At 37.9% G+C, this 25887-nt stretch overlaps 4 protein-coding genes across 4 annotated transcripts; 1 reads left to right on the plus strand and 3 right to left on the minus strand.

The window, feature by feature from the left end:
• Positions 1–3672: 3672 nt before the first annotated feature.
• On the minus strand, positions 3673–5749 carry LOC110942831 (glutathione S-transferase APIC-like). The gene is made up of 3 exons (XM_022184596.2): positions 5451–5749; positions 5313–5361; positions 3673–4256 (listed from the first exon to the last, which is right to left on the minus strand). The coding sequence occupies exons 1-3, from the start codon at positions 5595–5597 to the stop codon at positions 3820–3822; spliced, it is 633 nt and encodes a 210-aa protein (XP_022040288.1). The 5' UTR covers positions 5598–5749; the 3' UTR covers positions 3673–3819.
• Positions 5750–7058: 1309 nt separating this feature from the next.
• On the minus strand, positions 7059–8687 carry LOC110942839 (glutathione S-transferase-like). The gene is made up of 3 exons (XM_022184603.2): positions 8541–8687; positions 8358–8406; positions 7059–7510 (listed from the first exon to the last, which is right to left on the minus strand). The coding sequence occupies exons 1-3, from the start codon at positions 8685–8687 to the stop codon at positions 7074–7076; spliced, it is 633 nt and encodes a 210-aa protein (XP_022040295.1). The 3' UTR covers positions 7059–7073.
• A 937-nt stretch (positions 8688–9624) lies between these two features.
• Positions 9625–11957, plus strand: LOC110870183. The gene is made up of 2 exons (XM_022119610.1): positions 9625–10635; positions 10710–11957. Exons 1-2 carry the CDS (start codon positions 9625–9627, stop codon positions 11955–11957), a joined length of 2259 nt encoding a protein of 752 aa, XP_021975302.1.
• A 10724-nt stretch (positions 11958–22681) lies between these two features.
• Positions 22682–24648, minus strand: LOC110942808 (glutathione S-transferase-like). Its single transcript, XM_022184574.2, has 3 exons — positions 24459–24648; positions 24318–24366; positions 22682–23254 (listed from the first exon to the last, which is right to left on the minus strand). Exons 1-3 carry the CDS (start codon positions 24603–24605, stop codon positions 22818–22820), a joined length of 633 nt encoding a protein of 210 aa, XP_022040266.1. The 5' UTR covers positions 24606–24648; the 3' UTR covers positions 22682–22817.
• Positions 24649–25887: the final 1239 nt, after the last annotated feature.

Raw genomic sequence — 25887 nt, forward strand, 5'->3', positions numbered from 1 at the left:
ATTGATCTTTAACCCGGACAGGATCCGGGCTACTGAACGCATAGAAGGAACATGTAATTCGTTCACAAGATTATAATTTTAAATAATTCTCCCAAGTTATAAAAGAATTTGTGCCTCGTGCATTCAAATTAATTTTATTAAACATTTTACAAAAGTGTCGGTTGAATGTATTTACCAGTGTAAACTGACGTATTTTCCCAAAAAGATTAAGTGCAGGTACTACACGTAATCGGCTGGCAATAGCTCCTTAGCATCTTAAGAAGTCTCGCAAGCTTGATGTCTTATCTGTTGAACAACATTTTTATTTATTTTGATCCCTCCTGTGGATACTATTCAACTACTTGTGATACATTTGATATTACAGTAAAAGGTTGAATTATATTTATCTTTATGCTTCCGCTGTGCATTTATATATTGTGGTTTGACTATATTGTTGCCAACTACGTCACAATAATCCCCCACCGGGCCCACCGGTGAAACACGTTGAAATCGGGGTGTGACAGTTATTTAATGGGTCATAGCATTTGAATGCGGATTTAGAGGATGAGTACCCAAGGAAGATGCATGCCAAGGAGCGTGAGGCTAATTTGGAATTGGCATAAGGTCGTAACCAAGGGTAGCAAAGACATCCAAACGGTTTGAGTTTGTAGTAATTTGGAGTTGATTTGAACAACATATCATAAGGGGATTTATTGTTAAGAGTGGGTGTAGGCAACCGGTTGATGAGGTGAGCGGCAGTTTGAAAGGCGTGGGACCAAAAATGTTGTGGTAAGTGAGAATGGTGGAGTAATGCAAGACCAGTTTCGACGACGTGTCGGTGACGTCGTTCGGCAACACCATTTTGTTCCGGTGTGTGTGGTGGTGTTGTGTAATGTGAGATGCCTTGAGTGGCTAGATATGATGAAAGGCCGATATATTCACCGCCATTATCGGTAAATAACACAATTAAGTTGGTTTTAAAAAAGTTTTCAACAAGAGATTTGAATTGTGGGAAAAGGGTTTTGACATCTGATTTTCTTTTGAGTGGGTATAACCAAATATATTTAGAATAATAGTCAACAAAAATTATGTAGTATTTAAAGCCATCAATTGATGTTTTGATGGGTCCCCAAACGTCCGAATATATAAGTTGTAGGGGTTGAGTTGCAACAAAAGAATTTTGGCCAAAGGGTTGTTTGTGGCTTTTATTTAACGAACACGAAGTACAATGAAAAGACTCATGGGTCACCTTATTATAACGAAGTCCTAATCTAAAAATTAAAGACTTAAATACTTGAAGCGATGGGTGTCCAAGTATGTGGTGCCACATGAGAATAGAGTTTGTTTGAGTGGTGTTGACTTGAGGGGATGTAGAGATTGGTCCGTAGTAGACATCATTGACGTTCACTCCCCGCATGAGACGCGCCCCCGTGCGTAGATCCTTGACAAAAAAATGATACGGAAAAAATTCAACAGAAACACGATTAGTACGACAAACTTTGGCAACGGAAATAAGATTATTTCGAAGATTAGGAGCAATTAAAATGTTATTTAAAAGAAGTGGACGAGATTTTGTAGGAAGAGTTGTTTGAGCAATGTGAGTTATAGGAAGAGTTTTACCATCACCTAGCACGATCTCATCGGGTCCTCCGTATTCGGAAAGAACGGGAAATTGTTGGTTGTTGTTTGCGGTGTTGTTGGACGCACCGGTGTCCCACATCCATGATGGGGTTGTAGCCGATGGGTGAGGGGTTGTGTAGTTGACCACCGGAGTGTTGTTATTTTGTGGAGAAACATTGTGTTCTCGTAGGAAACGACTTAATTTGTGGCAATCTTTAGTGTCATGACCGGGTATGTTACAATAGTAACAATGGGCGTTGTTGTTGCGGGTTGGGCGAGTGGTGTTAGAATTGTTGCGAGAGGAGTATTGGTTGCGGGTAGTGGGTGGGTTTGGGTGTCGAGTGGGGCGTTGCTCATAGGTGTTGGTTTGACGATTTTGGTTGGTGCGTGGGTTGGTTCGGTGGGTGTAGTTTACGGTGGTGAGGAGGGGTTCGGTGATAGTTTCCTTTAGAGTTCTCTCATGGTCTAAAAGTTTTTCAAACAAGTCGGCAAAAGATATAGTGGTATCGCGGGTGCGAAAGGAGGCGACTAAATTGGAATAGTCATCTCCTAGTTGATTCATAATGTGGACCACAAGGTCCTCTTCAGACATGGGGCTTTGGGCAATGGCAAGTTCATCAAATAAGGATTTCATTTCGTGTAGGTAGTCGGAAATGGAGCGGTTTCCTCTTGGGTTTTTGGCTAGTCGTGATTTGAGGGAGATGATTCGGGAACGTGGGCGACTTGCATAGCTTGAGTTTAGTAGTTCCCAAACTTTGCGGGCTGTTTTGGCGGAGGAAACAATGGGTTGGATTTGGTCGGAACAACTACCAAGGAGGGCACTTATTATCATTTGGTCTTGGCGAAACCAACGAAGAAAGTCGGGATTCGGTTTGATGTTTTCACCGTCAGGAATAGTTTCAGCAGGAGTTTGGTCGGTTCCAATGATGTGGTGGTCTAGTTCGAGACCAATAAGGGTGGCGGTGACTTGGGTGCGCCATGAGGGAAAGTTTTGTGGTGTTAGTTTGATGGGGAAATGAGTTGCAGCGGTGATATGAACGATTGGTTTGGCCATTGGATGTTGGAGGGTAATTGGTTGTAAAAAAAATGCAGTGGATCGAAGATGCTCACAAGAGCTTAGTGGCTCTGGATACCATATAGAACTTGAAAATGAATTGTATTGATCTTGATTAATTTTACATAATACTACAACATAATATATAGAGGTATAAGGTAAATACAAAGATTACAAAGTAATTACAGAAGCATAATTCTTGGGCTAGATTAGTGCCCAGTCAATCAATCTTGATTGATATGCAATTATCTTGGAGAGGATAATATGCAATTAGTTGACTTAATTTATGTTGTTAATATGTTTGTGGTTTAGAGATGTGGTTGAGTTAGGGTTTGTTGATGTTAGCACATTTTGGGTGTATGTTGAAATGTCAATCACTGAGATGACGATTGGTTATTGATTTGTTTTTGGTATTATTTTGTATAATTGTTTGTTTATTGGAATAAGTTATACTGTGGTATGTTAGGTTTTGTTTCGGTTATGTGCTGATTGTTTGTTTAAACTCTGTAGGTCGTGTAGGTTAACATGCCATGTGAAGTTAAGATTGGGGCTAAGGGTGGTGCTAGGTGGAGAAGAAAGAGTGATGTTGAAGATGATGTTTTGGTGGGTCTCACAACTATTTATTAATGGATTTCTTTTAATGTTTTAAACTTTGTTTTAATAAGGGGTAATTTTGTCATTTAGATAGATTTAACGGAGAAAACTAACGGACATCCACTCCCGGGACTATTCGAGTAACAAACTGCCAAACCACAGGGAGCACCAGTGTAATTTTCAAAAGTTGGGGGCTATAGGTGTTATTTTACAAAACCACAGGAATTATCCATCCATTTTACTCTTTTTTTTTTAAATAAATTGGTAAAAGTAAAGATTACCCTCAGGAGCCTTACACATGACAAGACTTAACTGACAAATTTAACGTCCGTTAGTGAAAAGGACGTGACGTGACATATTTAATATCATAAGATATGATTATGATATTAACTTATTGAGTGGGCAACAAACAATCATATGAATAATTCAACTGGTCTCAACTAAGCATAAAAAACTTTTATTATTGTTTTGAGATTAACTTATTGAGTGGGCAACAAACATTACACACACATCATCCAAACTAATGTATCACTCCTAATACGAGAATGCCTCAAATACACATCACATATCAATCAAGCCGAAGTTGCTTTCACCCATGCAGGCCTGGACTGTATCTCGGCAGCCCACGCGCTGACATGCGGTCGCGCGTCGAACAGCCTCTTCGCCTTTGTTCCAAACAAATACTTCAGAACCGGAAGGTGGTGAAGATCCGCCAATGTGAAGCAATCACCACCCAAATACTTGCTTTCGGACAACCGCGATTCGTACACGTCGAGCACTTGCTCCAGCTTCTTCTCGTACTCTTCCACAGCAGCGTCGTCGGTTGTCAAACCGAACATGGGTTTGTATGCTAGCTCCCATGCTAGTTTTGATCCAAACTGGTCGAATTTTTGTGCCTCAACTTCGATCCAGACGCCAACTATTGCCATCTTTTTCGGGTCGTGGATTATTAGATTGGTTCCGTTGTTGGGGTATGTATGAGCTAAGTATTGAGTAATTGCCCTTGATTCTGAAACGAAATTACCAATTTTTTGAAGTTAAAATCTAGAAACCGAAACTGAATTAATTAACAATATCACACTAAAAAACATGTATGGTGTTTATTTTCATAAAAGTGGTGTGAGTTTGAATTCTTCTAAATACAAACTTATAGGACTTAGGTGGCATTTAGGTCTAAAAAACAAAGGTTTCTTTTGATTTTTAAAAACTGAAAAATGTTTTTTTTTTTAATTTATGTTTTAAACTGAAAGGTATGATGATTGTCTCAAATGTAGAGTTTATAAATTAATCAGGCTTTCTCACCCTCTCACCCATCAAACTAGTTTTTTAAGTTGATTTCTCCGCCTGTAACAAATTTCTATAGAAAAAGAAAAAAAAAACGAATGTAACAACCAAATAATATATATACTATGTAATTTATCTTTAGTAGAAGATGGTAATAATGTTAAGGTTAAAGCAAAGTTTTAGTACCAATTCCTAATTATGGGGCATTTATCCCCAAAATTTTCTAAGCTTAAATGGCAAAACTGAGAAAAAAAAACTGTAAAAGAATCTAACCCATCATTTTTTTAAACAACCAACACAATCAATCCCAAGTACTCTCGGGACACTTACTAAACCAAACGGAGTACTCCGAGAGTAACCCAAGTCCACCACCAATTCTAGGGAAAACCTGATATCTTACTCGTCTATGGGCACGACGGTAAAATTACCGGTAAAACTCATTTGGCTCAAGGATCGAACCTAGTTTTCTCGGAGTCTACTATCATTCGCCATCAGCACCACTTGATTTGGAGATATATGGCAAATCTAACCCATCTTGATTACCAAAAAAACTAACAACCTAAAACATCGAAACTGAACGGTTTTCAAAATTCGAAAAACTTGTTTGAGCTCAAATCTTACCCACACATCCCTATATTCTAAATCAATATTCAATTCAATTCATCGAAAATAAAACCTAGAATTGGCCGTTCAAAAAAAAAAAAAAAAAAAAAAAAAAAAAAAAAAACCTAGAAACTTAACAATCCTTATGTTTGACCAAAAAACTGAAATCAATTCGTACCGAAGAGCTTGAGATCACCATCCTCTAAAGCTGGAACCTGACCGAACGGCTGCAGAAAGAAATGCAAACACATCAAATCAAACCAAACAAAACAAAACATAATACTATCAAACTAGTTGAGCTAATGATGTTACATACGTTACGGGATAAAAATTCAGGACTCTTGTGCTCTTTATTGCCCATGTTGATGCTAACAAACTCATAATCGAGCTCCTTCTCGGCGAGACAAGCCTTAGCACGAAGAGTAGCGGTTGAAGCAGCGGCACCGTAAAGTTTGATAGCCATTTCTTTTAAACTTTGATTGATGAAAGAGGTGAAGACGATGTTAAGTATAATATATAGACACAGATGGGTTTGACGGCCGAGATTGAAGGAACCAGATACGGAGGAAAGTTCCAGCACGTTGAGAACCGACAGGTGGGAAGTGGGCTGGTCGTGTGTGGTGGGAAGTAGGGCTGACAATTGACAATTGAGTACCTGAAACACGATTAGACCTGTTTGACTGAAAAATACACTCTTTAATTTTTTTAATTTTTAAAATAATTAAAATTACAATGTTAGGATCTATTATTTATTCATTTTTGTACATAAAACATAAAACTGTTTTATAAACATGAGGTAGAAAGTAGTTAAACGAGTCGTAATCATGTTTGAAACTTATGTTGTGTGCGCCGTCAGAAACCTGTTAAACCTGTTAAGACACGATTTGCCAGCCTTAGTGGGAAGTAGGTGTGACTTAAGAGTCAACTCGTTATGATGAGGTAAGCGGTGACGTAAGGGAAATTGAGTAAACAAGCAATTTGTGGATTTGGATATGCTATCATGAAACTTTTGCTTTTTAAGTTGGTCAATACAAAAAAAAAATATATATATATATGTATTCCAAGTTGGATATGCTATCACGAAAGTTGCAACTTTTTTATAGTATTATCACATGTCTTACAATTTATACTGTCAATCAACTTTGTTTCTTTTCATTGCTTTATCTCTAGCTATCACTTCCTCGTGGTGGATCACTTGTCTTTGTTGGTGGATTTCGAATTTTAACTTTTTTTACGGGTGGCACAAGTTGACGGGGTGAACAACTTCTAGCTTACGAAATCATAAATAAGTCAATTACAAATAAAAACAAAGGGGAAATCACAAAACATAGGGTCAAGACTCAAGGAGATGAATGCAAACCTTGGTTAATCACAAACTTTGATCGTTAGTTACTCGATTTATTTTTGTTCTTCGATCACAAATATGTGATTGCTTTGTTCCTTATCGTTTCCAGTGGCGGATCCAGGAATTTGATGCACAAGGTTTCTTTTAGCAGATTTTCACTAATTCTCGATATTTTTTCCCAAATCATACAAATTTTCCACTATTTTTTTATATTTTTTCCAAACTGGGGTGGGGGGGGGGGGGTTCCTGAGAACCCCTAAAACACCCCTGGATCCGTCCCTGATCGCTTCCACTTGTGGCTTTGCTGTTGCACATGTGTAATTTTTTTCTTTTTTTAGTTCTAACGTTGGGGAATAGGAGACATGAGCCTTTCCAGAGTCGATCAAGAGTGAACAAGACTTGTGGAGACTCTTGTGATTTGCACTTTGTAACCAAATTGACGTGTAGTCGGTTTAGTTGATACGAGCGGACATATATTGTGATGTGTGTGACCAAATACAACTGGTTTCAGCCAAGCATAAAATACTTCTATTATTGTTTTCATATTTAACTTATTATATATGTGGGCAACAAAAAAACACACCACAAAATCAATCAAGCCGTGGTTGCTTTCACCCAAGCAGGCCTGGACTGGATATCAGCAGCCCACGCGCTGACATGTGATCGCGCGTCGAACAGCTTCTTCACCTTTGTTCCAAACAAAAATTTCAAAACAGGAAGGTGGTGAAGATCCGCCAATGTGAAGACATCACCACCCAAATACTTGCTTTCGGACAACCGTGATTCGTACACGTCGAGCACTTGCTCCAGCTTCTTCTCGTTCTCTTCCACAACAGCGTCGTCGGTTGTCAAACCGAACATGGGTTTGTATGCTAGCTCCCATGCTAGTTTTGATCCAATCAGCTCGAATTTTTGTGACTCGACTTCGATCCACACGCCAACTACTGCCATTGTTTTTTTGTCGTGCATCATCAGATTGGTTCCGTTTTCGGGGTAGGTGAGAGCCAGGTATTTAGTAATGGCCCTTGATTCTGAAATGAAATTACCGATTCATCGAAGTGAAAACCTAGAAACTGAAATGGCAAGAAAAAAAACTATTTGAACTAAAGTGGCAATTTTGGCCAAACCTTAGGGACTAAAATGACAATTTACTCTAAAATTATGGAAATAAAATTCTTAACATTGACTTTTCTAAAAGAGACACATGTTTTGTCTTTTCCAAAATTGTCGAGTTAGCCAACCGGCAAACTCCGCAGGCTAAAGTGTTGGCTAACTCCGTCTAAAGCCATCTCAGTAGCCAGCCAGTCATAGGTGTTATTTTCTGATTGTCTAAACACTTTAGAAAATTTGAAAAAAATGCCTATTTTAGAAAAGTCTTGATTAACATTGTCTATTTTGGTAATTTTCCTATTTTTTGAGTTATATGGAAAAACTAGAGGAAAAAAACCAAAGTCATCCCGAAAACCGATAACTGAAAAAACCAAAACCGATCGGTTTACAAAATGCCGAAAACCGAATTTCTTGTTTAGCTCTGAATTAGAGATGAGCTCGATACTAATTGGTGCCGAAAATACCGGTACCGAAAATCTCCAAAAATGGATATCGGTACCGAAACTACCTGCTATGGTTCAATTCGTACTTGACCAGTACCGAAAACGTCAAAAGTCGGTACCGAAAATATATAGGTTCGGGAAATTAGGTACCGCTACCCGATACCATTTGCTCATCCCTAGTCTGAATTGGACATAAAAACCGAATTTTTATTTTTTTTCAGTTTTTGTCCGAATTGAACACAAAACCGACTTATGCGCACCCTTGAGATTTTCAAAAACCCAAATACTAAGTTGAAATCCATCCACAAACAATTATAATTCATACCAAACAGCTTGAGATCACCATCCTCAAGCGCCGGAACCTGACCGAACGGCTGCAGAAATGCAAACATCTCATCATTATACATACAAATAACAAAGAAATACAAGAAAGTCCCCGTTCCAAAACAAAAAAAAAATAACAAAACAGAACAGAACAATATAAAATAAAAACATGAACTATACATACGTTACGGGACAGAAATTCAGGAGTCTTGTGTTCCTTATTGCTCATGTTGATTGTAACGAACTCATAATCGATCTCCTTCTCAGCGAGACAAGCCTTAACACGGAGAGTAGCGGTTGAACCAACGGCACCGTAAAGTTTCATAGCCATTATTATTATTATTGTAATTGTTATGTTAAGTGTTATATATATACACAGATTCTATTCTAGTCACGAAAGAAAGGCCGAGATTGAAGGATCCAGATGCGGACGAATGTTCCAGCATTATGAGGAAGTAATCATGTGTTGAATAGTTAAACAATATGCTATCATGAAAGTTTTGGTTATTTGACTTGTCTTTTTTAGTTAATTAATGTGGGTCTATACAAGAACGGTTGATTTAGGATTATTTATGTGTTTTTTAGTTGAATAACGTTTTTTTTTTCTTCACAATTATCTTAACTTTATAGTGTCAATCAACTTTATTTTATGGGAAAATTACCAGCATAGCCGTTTGACCAAGTCAATTTCGAAAATGGCCATTTGACCGGGCATAATGCACCCTCCCATGAAAGTGAACTCCCATAATTATGCACCTTCAATCCAACCATCAGGTAGCCGACACGTGTCCCTGCTGCCTGAAACGGCTTTATGCCTCCTCGCCTGGCAGCCGAGCCGCTTCCCCCCCAAGCCAAGCCGCTTCGCAGAATGCCTGATTTATGCCGCTTTGAGGACTGCCAAGCCGAGCCGCTTCATGGTCAAGCCGAGCCGCTTTACCCCATTCCAAGCCGCTATAATCTGAATTTAAGCCGCTTTACCCCCCAAGCCGCTATAACCTGTGCTCAAGCCGTTTCATCCAACATCCAAGCCGCTACACCCCGGATACGAGCCGCTTCAGCTTCCCGCCAAGCCGTCTAAACCTATGGCCAAGCCGTTTCACCCTGGTCAAGCCGTTTCATCCAACATCCAAGCCGCTACACATTTTTTTTATTTATAATTTCGTATGTATATATATATACATCTGTTTTTTGTCTTTTACACACATCTGTGTTTTGTCTTCTCGTTATCTTTGTTGTAATACATTGTTTGGTCACGTTTAGTATAACTCATGGGTGTTAAGTGTGTGATATACATCGGGGGTAAGTGGGAGGTTGTTAACGGGAACATCGAGTATGTTGCCGGTCACGATTGTATTACTAGACGTGGTTTAGAAGTTGAAACTACTTTTTCCTACATCACTTTTTTAAGTTATATTCGAAAGATGTGTGATATTCAAAATATTACTCGGATATCCTACCGGATGTCTTCGTTTACAGATCCGATAGATATAATGAATGATAATGATGTTGTTTTTTTCTTTAATTTGGCTAATAGTAAACCATTTGAATTATTTCAGTTATATGTCATTCAAGAACCCGGTGTTGAGTCTTCTGATTGCGCATTTTTAAACAATTTCAAAGTTCCTGATTTGAATTTATCTTTTGATGATAGTGATAAAAAAATTAATGAAAACTGTACCCAATTATATTTACCGAGTAATACCCAAGGCATATCTTCTATTGTGTTTGAGCCAGGCCACATTTTTAATAGCAAAGAGGAAATGAAACTTGAATTGGGTAAAAAATGTTTGATAGAACGATTTGAGTTTAAAGTTGATAGATCGTCTAAATCACGGTACGAAGTGTCATGTTGTGTTGATGGTTGTGAGTGGCGTTTTAGGGCATACAGCTTTGCTGGTGATAGCGCATTTTACGTTAAATATTTTAACGATAAACACACTTGTTCAAAGACGCTCACACACCCACATTTTCGTCAGGCAAACCCCCAAGTTGTGGGTCATTATTTAGTGCCTCAATTAAAAGACGGTGGTCGAATTTATCGCGGAAACGAGATAAAGTCCGATTTTAAACAAAATTTAGGAATTGATATTAGTTACATGCAAGCATGGCGTGGAAAATGTCATGCTTTAGAACTCTTGCAAGGTACAAGCAGAGATTCTTTTGCCGAACTCCCAATCTATTGTTACAATTTGGAGTGGGCGAATCCGGGAACCGTGACTCACATTTGGGTTGACGACGAGAGTCGATTTGAAATGGTATTTGTGGCTATTGGTGCAGCGGTAAGTCGGCATGGACCTTAATAATATTTTTTTTATCTTAAAATATGATGGTCATTCACTGATTTTTTTTTCAGGTTCGTAGTTTTATGCGTAATTTAAGACCTGTTATTATTATAGACGCTGCCCATTTGAAGGGTGAATTTAAAGGAACATTGTTTTTAGCAGTTGGCATGGACGGAAATAACCAGATTTTACCAATTGCCTATGGAATAGGCAAATCAGAGGATGGTGCTTCTTGGACATGGTTCCTCTCAAAGCTTAAAGGTTGTGTTGGTGAAATTCCAGATATGGCGATCATATCGGATAGGGCCAATTCAATACATTTAGCTGTAAGCAACGTGTTTCCACACGCTTATCATGGTCTCTGCTGTCGACATTTAATGGTGAACTTAAGTTTACCGTCGAATAAAAAAAAGGAATACGAGAGCCTCTGGTGGAAGACCTGTAAATCTTACCGGTTGTCTGATTTTAATGAGTCTTTCCACACTCTATGTCTTGCAGTTCCTAGAATACGGAACACTTTAATAAGTATCGGGTTTGGACGGTGGGCAAGAGCGCATTGTCCCGGCAATCGATATCATTATATGACATCTAACAGTGCAGAGTCAATTAACGCTTTGTCTAAAGACTATCGTAAATTGCCAGTAACCCAACTTATTGAATTTTTCCGTCAATCTGTTCAAAAATGGTTCTATGATCGTCGGCTGGAGGGAATTAAGGAAAGACATAAGCTTACCCAGTGGGCTCAAAAAAAAATTGCAAAGAAAATTGATGGGTCTAGAACTTGGACTGCCGCTGGTGTAGGGTTGAACACTTTTGATGTTGACGACAGGAAAAAACGTGGTTTTGTAAATTTTTACGATCGAACATGTAGTTGCCGTGTTTGGCAAGTTTCTGGACTACCCTGTGGGCACGTGATTGCTGTATCCAAATTCTTAGGTGAAACTGACTGCAGTCATTATGCTTTCCGATGTTATTCCAATGAAGTGTATAAAAAAACATACGAGGAAGCGATTAATCCTCTTCCTCATAAATCTGAATGGGAGATACCAGAAGATCGTATAAATGTTCGCCCCCCGCATATGACAAAACGTCAGTCGGGCCGTCCGCGAGCAAACAACAGAATCTTGTCTCGAGGGGAAGAACCCACGCCTCTATATTGTGGTAGGTGTAAGTCACATGGACACCATCGTGATGTTTGTTCAGCCCCAATCCCATCGCAACAACGTTCGCGTAAAGGCAAGGAAACCGTTGCTCACGAAGACCCAGGAAATAATCCGTCTGATAATTATTTTCCGTCTTATAATTTGGGAGATTTTTAGTTTTAGTGTAGTATTTTGGAATTTTTTTTTATGCACAACATTCTGTTGAAATCCTTGTACTTGAAAAATATATTTATATTTTAAGTTGAATTATTTTAACATGCATAGATACAAACATCAGTTTTTTTTTGGTGTGAATCGGCCAGCGTAGAGTTCATCCGCCATGTACCGTCTGTATCTGACACAAGCATCCTGTAGATTTTCCTCTTCCCATGTCAATGCAAAGTTTTGAACAAGTTTTTCCATTAACATACAAATAATTACACCTGAATTTCGACCTGTATGATCCCCGTTATCTGGCCACACATCATCCCCCGCACACTCCAAGGTATCTGTCTCGTTTATTCCAGAACGTTGCCAGTACGATATGCGACCCAAAAACCATAAGAATGGAGACTCAAATTCAAGTAGAATTTGATGTATTTTTTTATGTATGCAAAACGACTCTCCACAATGCATTACATTACAATTATTTGGGAAATAAACTTTAACTTTTAGTGACAACATGTTTATCTGTAAGATTAACCAGTGTTGATCCTTGTGTGAAACTGGCATGTAGACCTACAAAATGTCGATATTTAAATGGCCGGATCAAATTATTTTTGGATGAAATTAATAAAATAATAAACAACTTTTACCGTATCCACATTCCAAAATGCAGGAAATTTTTGTCTAGACCCATCTGCATAGCTGTAAGCATCATGCTTCTGTTCAACTACCATGTTGAAAAAATGAGGGGGCATAATTGTCCAACGATAATCATTAGACTGGCATGGCCGTGTCTCGCTTTGAGTTTCCCGTAAATACATTAGCTTGTTACACCATGCATTTATGTGCTGGAAATTAAAGGGCAAAACTAATTTTAAAATATTAAAAAAAAAACATATATAGTTCGTATGTTTAGATTTTTAAATATCGTTTCTTGTATAAAACCATTGCCACAAAACCCAAGAAGTCCGCCCCACCAGTCTTTTCCTAACGGTGTAACGCCCATGTATGTCGAATAGCAAGTTGGTGTATCACCATCGTAGTAAAACTCAAGAACATTTGGAGACCAATTGTCATATCGATCATCTTCAATGATCCAACGCGTGTTCTGTACTGGATGAGGAATGGTTGAGCAAGACCTCCTTTTGGACATTATTAGTTCCTCAGTATGTTGGAAAGAGGAAGCATAAAGATGTGTATATATAGCCACCTCCATCCAAATATGTATGTTTCTTTAATTTATTTTTTTCTAATAATTACTTAAAAAAATGCACAAGAGTTTATTTATTAAGATAGAATAGGAAACAAACGGACAATCATTTATATAAACGTACGATTAAACTATAAATCTAAGAAATAAAAAATAGATTATTTCTAAGGCCAATCACCCAAGAAGAATGGGGGCGGCGAGACCGAACGATCACTGTCTCGACCGTCAGATCTTGGGGAGTACCAACATGTACGACGTGGGCTCTCCGGTGTTGGGCATCGAGTGTCCTCCTCCCCCCACCATTCTACATACTCCTCTCCCGGGTCCGTTTCATAGCCTTCCGGTCTTCCATGCTCAAGCATCTGGTTAGGTTGATTAGTGTTTGGCGATGCAATTTGAAGTGTGCTCATTGCTAAATCGTATGCCAAGTTCAACTCTTGATCTGTTAAATCGTCAGGATGTTCTTGCTGGTAATATTCATAAACAATGTTTTCGTTTTCTAGTGGTGGGTTTGTAGTTTCTTGGTTTTCTGAGTTAATTGAAGGTGGTGGGTTTGTAGTTTCTTGGTTCAGACGACGTCGTGTTAATCTCCCAGGTGCGGGAAGTAGTTGGTTCGAAGGAGGAGGGTTCGGTCGACGTCGAGTGGATCGCCGACGTGTTGCGGAAACCACTGGTTCGATAGCATCTTGGTTACCTACACCCATGTTTGTGTTCATAGTGAGTTGTGTTTATTTTGAAGGTGTAATGGTGTGTGTGGATGTTGGGGGGTTTATATAATAGAACGAAGTCATCATAATTCTATATAAATAATTAAACATTTAAAATAAATATCATTAAACAAGATTTGGGCGTGGTAAACATCGCCAAAAATACAGTTTATCTGCCATGAAACGTCTGTATGCTAAAAAATTTTGAATTGTTTGTCCGGATCGAATAATTGGTTTGTCTGCTACTAAATGCTCCATAAGCATACATAGATAGACTCCCTCATTTCCTGAGAGTGACCTGTTAGACACCATGTATTCTTCATTAACCTCGAAAATCATGCGTTTTTCCGGTTTGCCCGTCTTTTTCCAATACCGCAAATGCACCAACAAAGCTCCGAAATAAACTGCGAACTTAGTCAACCGTGGGTGAATAACATTTCTGTACTTTTCACCAACACATATGTTTTCACATGCGTATATAACTAATTCCTGAGTTACCAACTCAAGTCGAAGCAGCACCCATTCTCTATTTTCCAGCGGCAGTGGGAAAAAAACGTAATCAACGTCGATGAAAGAAGGAAATGGGTTTAATTTACCATTACCATACATAGCCACGTTTTTAGTAACAGAGTCTAATAAATTCTCATAGAATTGTGGTGGTAGAATAGTCCAACGCAAGTTTAGCATTTTCTCCGTTTGAAGTTTTCTACTCCTCCAAGCCATCAGTCTTCCAACCCAACCTTCAATATGCTGTAGAATCATCATTTATTAATTTTTAGATATGTTAACATCAAAAAAACAACATATTGTACAAAGATTAAAACGAAATTTACTAAAGCCGTTAGGTAGCCGTTACTACGATATCCCAACAGAGTGCCCCAAAAATTTTGGTCTAACTCAATTGATCTTGAGAAAACAGCCGAGTAGCAGAATGGAGCGTCTCCATTATTGTAAAATGTGACCACATCTTTCGACCAATTCTCCGTTTCGTCGTCTAGAATTGCCCATCTACCTGTTCTATGGAGGTGTAAGCTTTCACGTTTCTGTACAAACTGGTTGTCTTCAGCATTTTGTGCATTTGAAGATTCAGAGGACGAACTTTCACTATTGTTTTTTGGCTTCCTCAATTTGCTAAGAATCCAACTTGATGATTTGTTAACGGGTTGAGTGTTTTTATTAGACATTTTTTCCAACTATATGAGAGAAAGTGGTTTTTTTGTGTGTTGTATTTATACTCCAAGTCTTAGAATTAATTACTTATAAGTATAAATATAAATTATTTTGTTTATTAACTTACCATGTTAGTAAAATAAAAAAAAATTAAAAAATATAAATTACGCTAGGTATGCCGCTATAGCTGTCGGATATGCCGCTATAGCTGTCGGATATGCCGCTATACCTGACGGTTATGCCGCTACACCTATGTCTTTCCCTTTCCAAGATGATGTGACATGACCGCTGCCCATTATGCCGCTACACCTGCCCAAGCCGGTACTCCTGCCAATATGCCGCTACCGCTATGCCCATTATGCCGCTACCGCTATGCCAAAGCCGGTACACCTGCCAATATGCCGGTTCACCTACAAATATGCCGGTACACCGCTACCCCAAGCCGCTTCGCTGTATTTATGCCGCGTAACCTGTCGCCATGCCGCTACCGTTGTATTTATGCCGGTACACCGCTACCCCCAAGCCGCTTCGCCATTAAAAATGCCGCTTCACCTCTACAAATATGCCGTTTCACTTACTCGGTTCACCCAGTGTTGACACGTGTCCGAACAATCTTCTTAATACGAAAAAAAACAAAGACTTCCCACTTTCCAAGTCATAAATTTCTCTTGTTTTTTTTGAACCCGACACACGTGCACCCGTTTTGAAGAACCAAAGATTTACGAGGGGACCACAGTCCAAGAACAGTTGGGACCACCATTCTACAGTAGGGGACCATGGACCAGTTTTACCAGGGCCCGACCCGACCAGGTAACATGCAACAAGATCAGATGATGCAAGATCTAGTATACCAATCGCCTCCACCTGTAAAGGTAAGTATATATGTTTTCCCTTTTATGACATTTTTAGTTTATTTTATAATATTATGACATTTTTTTTTTATCTAAAATTACTAGAAAGTCCAAATCAAAGTTAGACAGAAATGGTCGGTTATAGATCGATTGAAGGATGCCATGTCCGAACAAACCGAATCATATATCAGAGAAACTTGTTTTGGTAATTATTTAGATATAAAAAGTAGAGTATGTGATAGCAAGCTTTTAGTCGGAGTTGCAAGTCTTCAAGAAAATACACCTACACCGCATCTTGGTATTCCTTATAAGCTTGCCGGAAGAACCCTAATGTTTACCCCTAAAAATTTCTGTCTAATTACCGGGTTAGAGTTTGGGCCCACAGAGTGGACACCAAAGGATCACGAAGATTCCTTCAAACAGAGAGTGTTCAATGTCAAAAAGCGTGTTAACATGGCAATGGTTGAAGAAAAATTCGCTGTTCTAGGGATATTAGATCCAGATGATCAAACGAGGATTTGTCTTTTGATGTTGTTAGGGTTAGGTTTTTTGGGACTTCAACGAACTAATGTTTTTGATGATAGATTGATACACCTTGTAGACGATCTGGTGGTATTTAGACAGTATCCATGGGGGAACTATTTTTGGGAAAACACGGTTACGAATGTTTATAATATGTACATTCGACAAAAAAAAGATACAGCTGGTTTTTCTTTAACAGGCTTCGTCTGGCCCTTCAAGGTAGCACTTTCATCTTATTAATTATTACAGTTATATGTTGATTAATTAATTATTACAGATTATACCCATTTATGTGCAGATGTGGATCATGGAGATTTTTCCAGAATTTCGAGCAGAACCCGAATTATTTCAAGTACAGACGATTCCAAGATTTTTAGGTTGGGGAGCCGGAACTAAGTACCAGAAGCAAGGTGTGGAGAAATATCTCCGTAATGCTATTAAGGTATTTTCACTAAATTTACAATTATAAAACATATTTATTTACTTTAGGTAACTGTTCTTATAATTTTTTGTATCGCAAAATATAGAAACCTGAATTCCAACCTCTTATGTGCATACTACCCACCGATGCTGAGATGCGAACTGAGTGGTTTGTTGCCAGTTCAGATTATTTGGATACCCAACGTCAACTGTATGGTATTGACACGTCGTCTGATGTACGGTCACATATGACAGCTCAAGTACGGCCTGAAGATTTAAATGAGGTGTATAATAATATTTTCGGTTTAAATGAGCCGAAACAACCGTTTTCCCCGGCACCAGACCGAACAGAAATTCCACAACAAAATTTTGGTCCCGGTCAATTTTCTTATGGGGTTGGTTCTAATGACGAACTTATTGAAAAATTTAAGTTGTTGATGGATGAAAACAACCACAAGTTAAGTTTGATCATGGATGAAAACAACCACAAGTTAACTGCCATGTTAAGTTCTGCGGGTTTACATGGTGTTCGGCCGGTTCCTGCTAGTACTCCATTTTCCATGCCAGAAGTTAACTTTAGTGATAAGGTAATACTTGAATTTTTTTAATTTATTATTTTTATAAATTTTTCATAATAATTAATAATTTATAAACTGATGACATTTTTTAAAATTTATAATTTCAGGGTGTAGCCGACCAGTTTGAAGTGTACGATAATAGTTATCGTGTGCCGAGCTTCAACAGAATGCAAGAAGATATTGTAAGTTATAAACTAATGAAATTTTTTAAAATATAATTTTTCAACTGTATAGTCTTATATATTTTTTTTCTCGTAGAATGCTGATCCGGAGTTGGTCAATTTGAGGCGATCTGAACGGCTTGTCAAGCCCTCATCCTGTGTGCTATCACCATTTGTTGTTTTTAAACATTTGAAAAAAGGGCAAACAAGGAAGCGAAAAACAGATGATCAAAAGATCGCTGAAATTAGGAGTTGGTATCCTAGTAGTGGCGATGTCCAGCTCCGATTAACGACGGGTGGATTCGTAGGTCCGTCATTCTGGTCAGCACTGCTAGGTGACGATAACGAGGGGTGGTTGAGCGATGATGTAAGGAATTTTAGATATATTATCTGTTTACTAACAAAAGTAAAATATTATTTGATTTTTTGCTAAACAGCATATCTTTGGTTGGATGATCCACTTGTATGAATCGAGAGATCGTAATGCCCGTTGGAGTATTTTACCACCATATTTCCAAATGTATTTTTATGGAACGACTCTCCCTGAACAAACATACAAGGGTTATTACACCGGGGTCGTGGAACCTTTTCCAGCAATTACTACAGTTGATGAGGTTCTTTCTAATTTAATTTTAATTTTATTTACATAGTTTCGTAAAAGTTTATTAATTTTAAAAAATAAAATATAGGTGTATGTACCTTTGCTTATACCGCAAACACACTGGTTTCTGGGGGTTTTCAACCTGGTTAACCGTACTCTGACTGTTTACGACAGGTACTATTCTTTTTCGTTTGTGTTTTTAGTTAAAAATTTATTAATTGTAACATTTCTTTTTTACTTTGTCATTATCTAATATGTTTTATGTTTATATTTTGTAGCCTTGCAGAATCGCCATTTCTGGACCGGGGAAGAGACCAAGTGCTCACTCATATTAATTTTGTCTTTGACAATTGGCTACGTAGGCACGGTTACTACACCACAATGCCCATACCGCTGACTTACCCCTTTCATGTTACTTTTGCACACAACGTGCCTCAACAAACAGGGCCTTAGGAGATTGTGGGGTATGGGTTTGCATTTTCCTGGAAAAGCTAATTAACGGGAAGCGGATTAATGACGGTGAAGACCCCAACGTAACGGCTAGCAATATGAGGCGGCACCTTGCTATGCTTTTCTATGATTCAAAATTAGAAGGAGAGTCGAGTGTTGAAAAAATAATTCAGAGTGTTGAACGTAATAGTGATGTAACGACACCGTTTTATTAGATTTGTTATGTATTTGAATTAAAAAAAAGTTTAAAATATGTTATTCTACTATTTTTGCTATAATATAATATAATACCAAAAAAAATTAATAATAGTCCCTTATTACACCTACCACCACCTATATATACCCCCCCCCCAAAAAAAATCAACTACACTTAGCAAAATGGTGCTATGCAGGAATTGTGGATCGCAAACAATTATAAAAACTTCCTGGACCGCTACAAACCCGGGAAGAAAATTCTATTGCTGCATCAGTCGACGAGGAGGCTGTGGGTTTGTGGATTGGGCAGAGGGGCCCTCGTGCCAAAGAGCTATTGATGTATTTCGACATTTCATGCATGAACAACAACATGTGACAGTTGCAAATCAAGCAAGTGAAATTAGGCATCTTCAAGACGAAGCGTTAACAATGGCGGTGAAGTATACACGCGTGAAGATGTTGTTACTATTTAGCTGGGTTTTTTTCGTCTTGTATTATGTTGTTCATTAGAGTTAAATATTCTAATTAAAATTAAATAAATAGTTGAATTCCGAGTTTGCACCGAGTTTTTCGTCACTCGTAGTTTCTATTTTACTTTATTTATTAACTATCAATACCCCTTTAATTTAACTAACCTATTAAGTTTTAATATTTAAAAACATAAAAAAACCTTAAATAGCCACAATTCTTTGGTGGGGGATAGCTATTACCGCGGTTGGGGGGTGGGGTGGGGGTGGGTGTGGGGTAGCGGTGTGGGGGGCGGGTGGGTGTGGGGTAGCGGTGTGGGGGGGGGGGTGTGGGGTAGCGGTGTGGGGTGGCCAATGTTGGCTATAAATAGCCACAATTGATTAGTCTCCCAAACCATTCACAAGTTTGTTACTTAAAAAAAACACAAGATGGTTAATTGGACAGAAGAAGAAGAACTAGCATTAGTAACAGCTATCGTTGACGCTAAACGAAATTTACAACGCGGACAAACCGCATACTGGGGGCAAGCGTTTCAACACTATCAACAGCACGTCGGCAACGCGTGACACAACTTAAACGCGTGTCAACACAAATGGCGTGATCTTAAACCGAAGTTGGATCGGTTTAAACGTTACTACAACCGTGTCCCGGCGGCTGGGTTGAGCCACGATGATCGGGTATATATCGCGAGGGTCGAGTTTAGGCACGAAGAGAATACGGATTTTAAGTTGGTTGACCACTTTAATATTTATCTTACTTCGTAGTTTTTTTTTTAATGCTATGTAGTTTTATATTTTTAGGATTTAATAAGTAGATTGTGTAATATTTTTAGGATTTAATAAGTAGATTGTGTAATATTGTTAGGATTTAATAAGTAGGTTGTGTAATATTGTAATATTTTTAGGATTTAATATTGTAATATTTTTAGAATTTATAAGCCCGTTTTGTATAATATTGATTTAAGTATAATGTTTATTATTTCTAATTCAACTCTTATCGATAAAAATATATACAAATTTCCGATATAAATCATGATTAGTTATTTAAAAAAATTATATAAACGATATTTCTTAGTTTTTTCCATGAATGACTTGATATATTTATTTATATAAACGATATTTCAAAGGATCTAACATAGCGGCGGAAAAACTGGCTATTCTAAAACTTTCAATTAACATATAAAAGGAATTAACTTGGGTATCCTATCAGCTCCTGCCTGGAGGAAAAACTGGCTAAGACACTTTGATTGTAACATAGCGGCGCGGGTTCGAGTCACGCAGAGGGCCGGTCCGAACAGAAGGACCCCCTTTTTGTTTCTTTTTTTTGACTCTTAACTGAAGTAACTGAGTTTTCTAACTCAGTTAGTGGTTTCTTTTATAAAAACTAACCTATTTGGACTAACTAGGTTATTTTGAATGTATTAAAGGATCTACTAACTAGGTTAGTTTTCTACTAACCTTGTTAACCAAAAACTAATTTATTAAAATATTAGTTTATTTAATTTAATAAAATATTAAATTATTAAATTAATAATTAATAAAAAACAAAGAGAAAAGAGATAAAAATGAATTCTATTCTTCACAATATTCAACCGAGTTATTAAATATATGGAGAGAAAGAGTATTTTGATATTTTTGGATTTTTTTTTTGATATTTTTTGATGTTTTTTGATATTTTTTTGATGTTTTTTATATATTTTGATATTTTTTAAAAAATGCAACTGTAGCGGCTCGGCTTGTACTTAACGCGGCTTGGCTTCTAAATTAGGCGGCATGGCTTGTACTTGTGGGCAGGCGGTGAAGCGGCTTGGCTTGGGGGGGAAGCGGCTCGGCTGCCAGGCGACGCGGCATAAAGCCGCTTCAGGCTTCAGGGACACGTGTCGGCTAGCTGTTGGCTGGATTGAAGGTGCATAAATATGGGAGTTCACTTTGATGGGAGGGTGCATTATGCCCGATCAAATGGCTATTTTGGAAAATGGCTTGGTCAAACGGCTATGCTGGTAATTTTCCCTTATTTTATTGCATTATCTCTAGCTAATACTTTCTCGTGGTGGATCGCTTATGTATGGCCTTAACGGTTGATCTAGATTTTTTTTACGGATGTCACCAGCAGCGGCCTTAAGAATTCGCGTACCTTGTTCGAGCTCGAAAAAAAACGTGTTCTTAGGCCTTAACGAAATTGAGTATTAGACTCACTAAAGGTCTAAACCTAATGCCAATGGGTTAATAATTAATCCAAGGGGTGCGTAGCTTTCAAGGGGCCGGGGGGGGGGGGGGGGCGGCCCGACCCCCCGAATTTTTCGCTCAGTAGGGTTATGTATGTACGTTTCGTATAGAATTTTTTAGGTATATACGTTATCGACCCCCCGGTTTTATAAAAATATTACTTATACATAATTTTTAGGTTCGGTGACTTCCAACCCCTCGGTGGAAATTTTCAAGCTTCGCCACTGAATTAATCTAAACCATAAAAAATGTTCTGTAAGTGGACATATGTTGGTGTTTGTATGAGTATAACATTTTAAATTATTTTTTTACGTATACATATCGGATTTTTTTTAAATAATGTGCCTTTTGAAATATCGGACCCTGACCGGTGATCCTCCCTGCCTATCCACACGGCCACACATGGGTGTCACAAGTTGGTTGGGTAAAGAACAAAAAGGCCTGTGGATCTTTCTAGCAACAATTACTAATCGTTAGTTTTTTTTTGTTATTAAGTTGTTCTTTGACGTTTATTGCTCACATAAATACCTAAATACACACATGCGTATACATTCATATTGACATTTACACATTTAGGGTGGAGGGTATAATTCAAACACTTTAGAGTGTTTGAGTTATTCTCTACCCAATTATATCACGCCACTCCTTATTTTCTACTCAAACACTAGGAGTGATTCAAACACCCCTCAATTAAAAAAACAAATTTGATTGATTATATCTTTCCTCTCTCTTCTTTCTCTCTCCTCTCCTCTCTCCTCTGATCGGTGACTACCGACCCCCCTTATGCATTTGTGTATATGTGGGGGTTATATGCGACCCACATATATGTGCTTCGAAGTACCAAAAGCATTTCCATGAAATAGCGCTTTCGTACTAATTTTGTAACCAAAGTACCAAACGCCTCTTGTGAACAAATCAGCCAAAATTTTTTGTACTGAAACATGTAAAGATAAATGTGTTGAACATGTGAAGAATACTAAAACCACATATTTTTAAAGTATCTTCAATGCATCCACTTTCATACATGTCACAACAAATTTCCACCATATTTTAAACACATTAGTTTCCTCTGCAATGCTAGTTCAGTGGCGCAGCTTGTTGCTCGTTTACCAACTATCTCGATGTAAATTCATATAATATTATGTAAGATAATTATTTAAAAAAAATTCAAAAAAAAATTCAAAAAAAAAAAACTTTTATGAATTGTTTTCATATTAACTTATTATATATATGTGGGCAACAAACATTACACACACATACAATATCACTCTTAATACATGAAGCCACAAACAAACACACACACCACAAAATCACTCAAGCCGTGATTGCTTTCACCCATGCAGGCCTAGACTGGATATCGGCAGCCCACGCGCTGACATGTGGCCTCGCGTCGAACAACCTCTTCGCCTTGGTTCCAAACAAAAACTTCAAAACAGGAAGGTGGTGAAGATCCGCCAACGTGAAGCAATCACCACCCAAATACTTGCTTTCGGACAACCGTGATTCGTACACGTCGAGCACTTGCTCCAGCTTCTTCTCGTTCTCTTCCACAGCAGCGTCGTCGGTTGTCAAACCAAACATGGGTTTGTATGCTAGCTCCCATGCTAGTTTTGATCCAAACTGGTCGAATTTTTGAGACTCGACTTCGATCCACACGCCAACTATTGCCATCTTTTTCGGGTCGTGGATTATTAGATTGGTTCCGTTGTCTGGGTATGCATGAGCTAGGTATTGTGTAATTGCCCTTGATTCTGAAGCAAAATGGTCAATTCATCAAAGTTAAAACCTAGATATTAACTGGGTTCATTAATTTGCAAATTAATGAAAAATGATTAACATTCCTAGGGGTTTCCCATGATTAGGAAGTACTAAAACCCAAAAAAGTACAATGGGTCCACACTAGTGATAAGCTCCGTAATGGGATCGAAATTCAAAATTCACCAAACATGGGTACCGGTACCGGTACCGTTACCGAAAATGTTGTTCGGTACCGGTACCGAAAACGCATTTTCGCCAAAAAGTGGGTACTGATTTCGTATAGAAAATTCAGTACTGGTACCTGGTACCAAATGTTCATCCCTAGTCCACAGAACACCAACCTAATAGTTACACGTGTAAAGTATCGGCTTTATTTTAAATTGATGGACTGAGAGACCCGGCCCTATCTTAACTAGCATAGAAAAAAAAAAGTAAATTGCCAAAATGGTCCATGGGTTTTGGTCACTTTTAGTGTTGTCACTTTAGTCTAAAACTCAAACTTTTGAATCTAGGTCACTGTTATTTCAATTTTGTTGTCATTTTCATCCAAAATCAAAATCTGCTTAGATTTTTTAGTTAACATCGATTTTTGTCTTTTTTTCTCCTTTTACTTAAGGGTAAAATGGTCGTTTAACGTTTTATTATAACAAATTAAAAAAATCTGATCATTTTGCTCTTCATTAAAAGTGAGAAAAAAAAAACGGATGTTATCTGAAAAAACCTAACTAGATTTTGATTTTGAATGAAAATGACAACAAAATTGAAACCACATGAACCCAGATTAAAATGGTTTAAGTTTTGTATTAAGGTGACAAAAGTGACCAAACTCACCGCCATTGGCAGTTTACTCAAAAAAAAAGAAAACTGAATACTTGAAACCCAAAACCGAAGACTATCAAAAACCCAAAACCCAAAATTTTGGTTTTCGTTTGATTTAAGCTCAAAATCAACACATAAACGCCCGCCCCTATGTTAAATCGATACTGAATTCATCACATAAACCCAGAAACTTAAATCAATCCCATACTTTAATCCACAAACAATTATAATTCGTACCGAACAGCTTGAGATCCCCATCCTCAAACGCTGGAACCTGACCGAACGGCTGCAGAAGAACAGATACATCATCAAAATCATCAAACAAACATACATATTTCAAATCAACATCAAATAACTTGAGCTAATGATGTTACATACGTTACGGGACAGAAATTCAGGAGTCTTGTGTTCCTTATTACTCATGTTAACGTTAACAAACTCATAATCGAGCCCCTTCTCGGCGAGACAAGCCTTAGCACGAAGAGTAGCGGTTGAAGCAGCGGTACCGTAAAGCTTGATAGCCATTGTTGTTTTTTTATTGACTTTGAATGATGAAAGAAGTGAAGATGCTGTTGAAGTATTATATACACGCGTATTAATATATTCTGTAGCTGGGTTGGACGATTGAACGGCCAAGATTGAAGGATCCAGATGCGGACGAAGGTTCGAGAACCGACAAGTTTTATAAAAGTAAGTGTGTGGTGGACTGGTGGGTGAATTTCGGTTTTCGAGGAGTCAAAGGTTATTTGTAAATATGATGAGGTAAGCGGTGACGTAAGATTAATGTACACGTCTGATCACGTTTTGTTGTAAATTGAGTAAGAGGCTATTTGTTTACTCTTAATACTTTAGAACTTTTACTGGTTTAGCATTTAATGGTTTAACGGTTTGTTTTGTGAGTAAATGTCTGAATGGTTCAGACATTTGTTTTGAATGGTTAAGTATTATACTGAGTCTGAAAGGTTAAAACCTCTAATCTAAATTGGTTAGACATTTGCCTATAAATGATTAAACATTATACTGGCTATTAATGGTTCAGACTTCAGAGCTCTTACTGGTTCAACACTTAATGATTCAGACCTCTTACTGGTTCAGCACTTAACCATTCAGAAGTTGCCAAACAGCCCCCAAGTAACCATATGTTAAATAGTTGACATTGCATTTAGTAGGGCTGTAAACAAGCCAACTCGAGGTGTTTCTGCTCGAGCTCGACTCAATTAAAATTCGAATTTACTCGGTTTGGCTCGATTTAACTCGAAATAACAAAAAACCGGAAAATTTACTACTTAAAAAGCCATAAAATGAATCTTTTCATAAACTAAGGGTTATGATTGCAATTTAATTTAACCAAATGGTTAGATATGCAAGTATAAATGATTAGCTTATTTTGTACAATATATTTACCTTATTTTATAGAAGGAATACTTCCTTAGCTTTTGTCTTCTAAGCAATGTGGGACAAAAAAAAATAAAGAATGTAAACCTTATCGAGCCGACTCACAAGCTAACAAGCCGAGCCAGGCCAAGCTTGAGTTCAGCTCGTTTACAACCGAACCGAGCCCCTCGAGCCCATTTCAAGCCAAGCTTTTTTCGAACTTTTTCCGAGCGAGTTTCGAGCAAACTGCGAGCTGCGAGTTTTTTGAACACCCCTAGCATTTAGATACGCTGTCATGAAACTTTCAGTTTTTTGACGTGTCTTTTTTAGTTAATTAATGTGGGCCTAGCCCGCTTTTTCTAACAATTGTATCATTGATGGAACAGTCGAGTATTATTGTGTCACTAGCAAAATCACCAGATCATATCCATTT

The sequence above is a fragment of the Helianthus annuus genome, chromosome 1 (assembly GCF_002127325.2).
Source record: "Helianthus annuus cultivar XRQ/B chromosome 1, HanXRQr2.0-SUNRISE, whole genome shotgun sequence".
Lineage (NCBI taxonomy): Eukaryota > Viridiplantae > Streptophyta > Magnoliopsida > Asterales > Asteraceae > Helianthus > Helianthus annuus.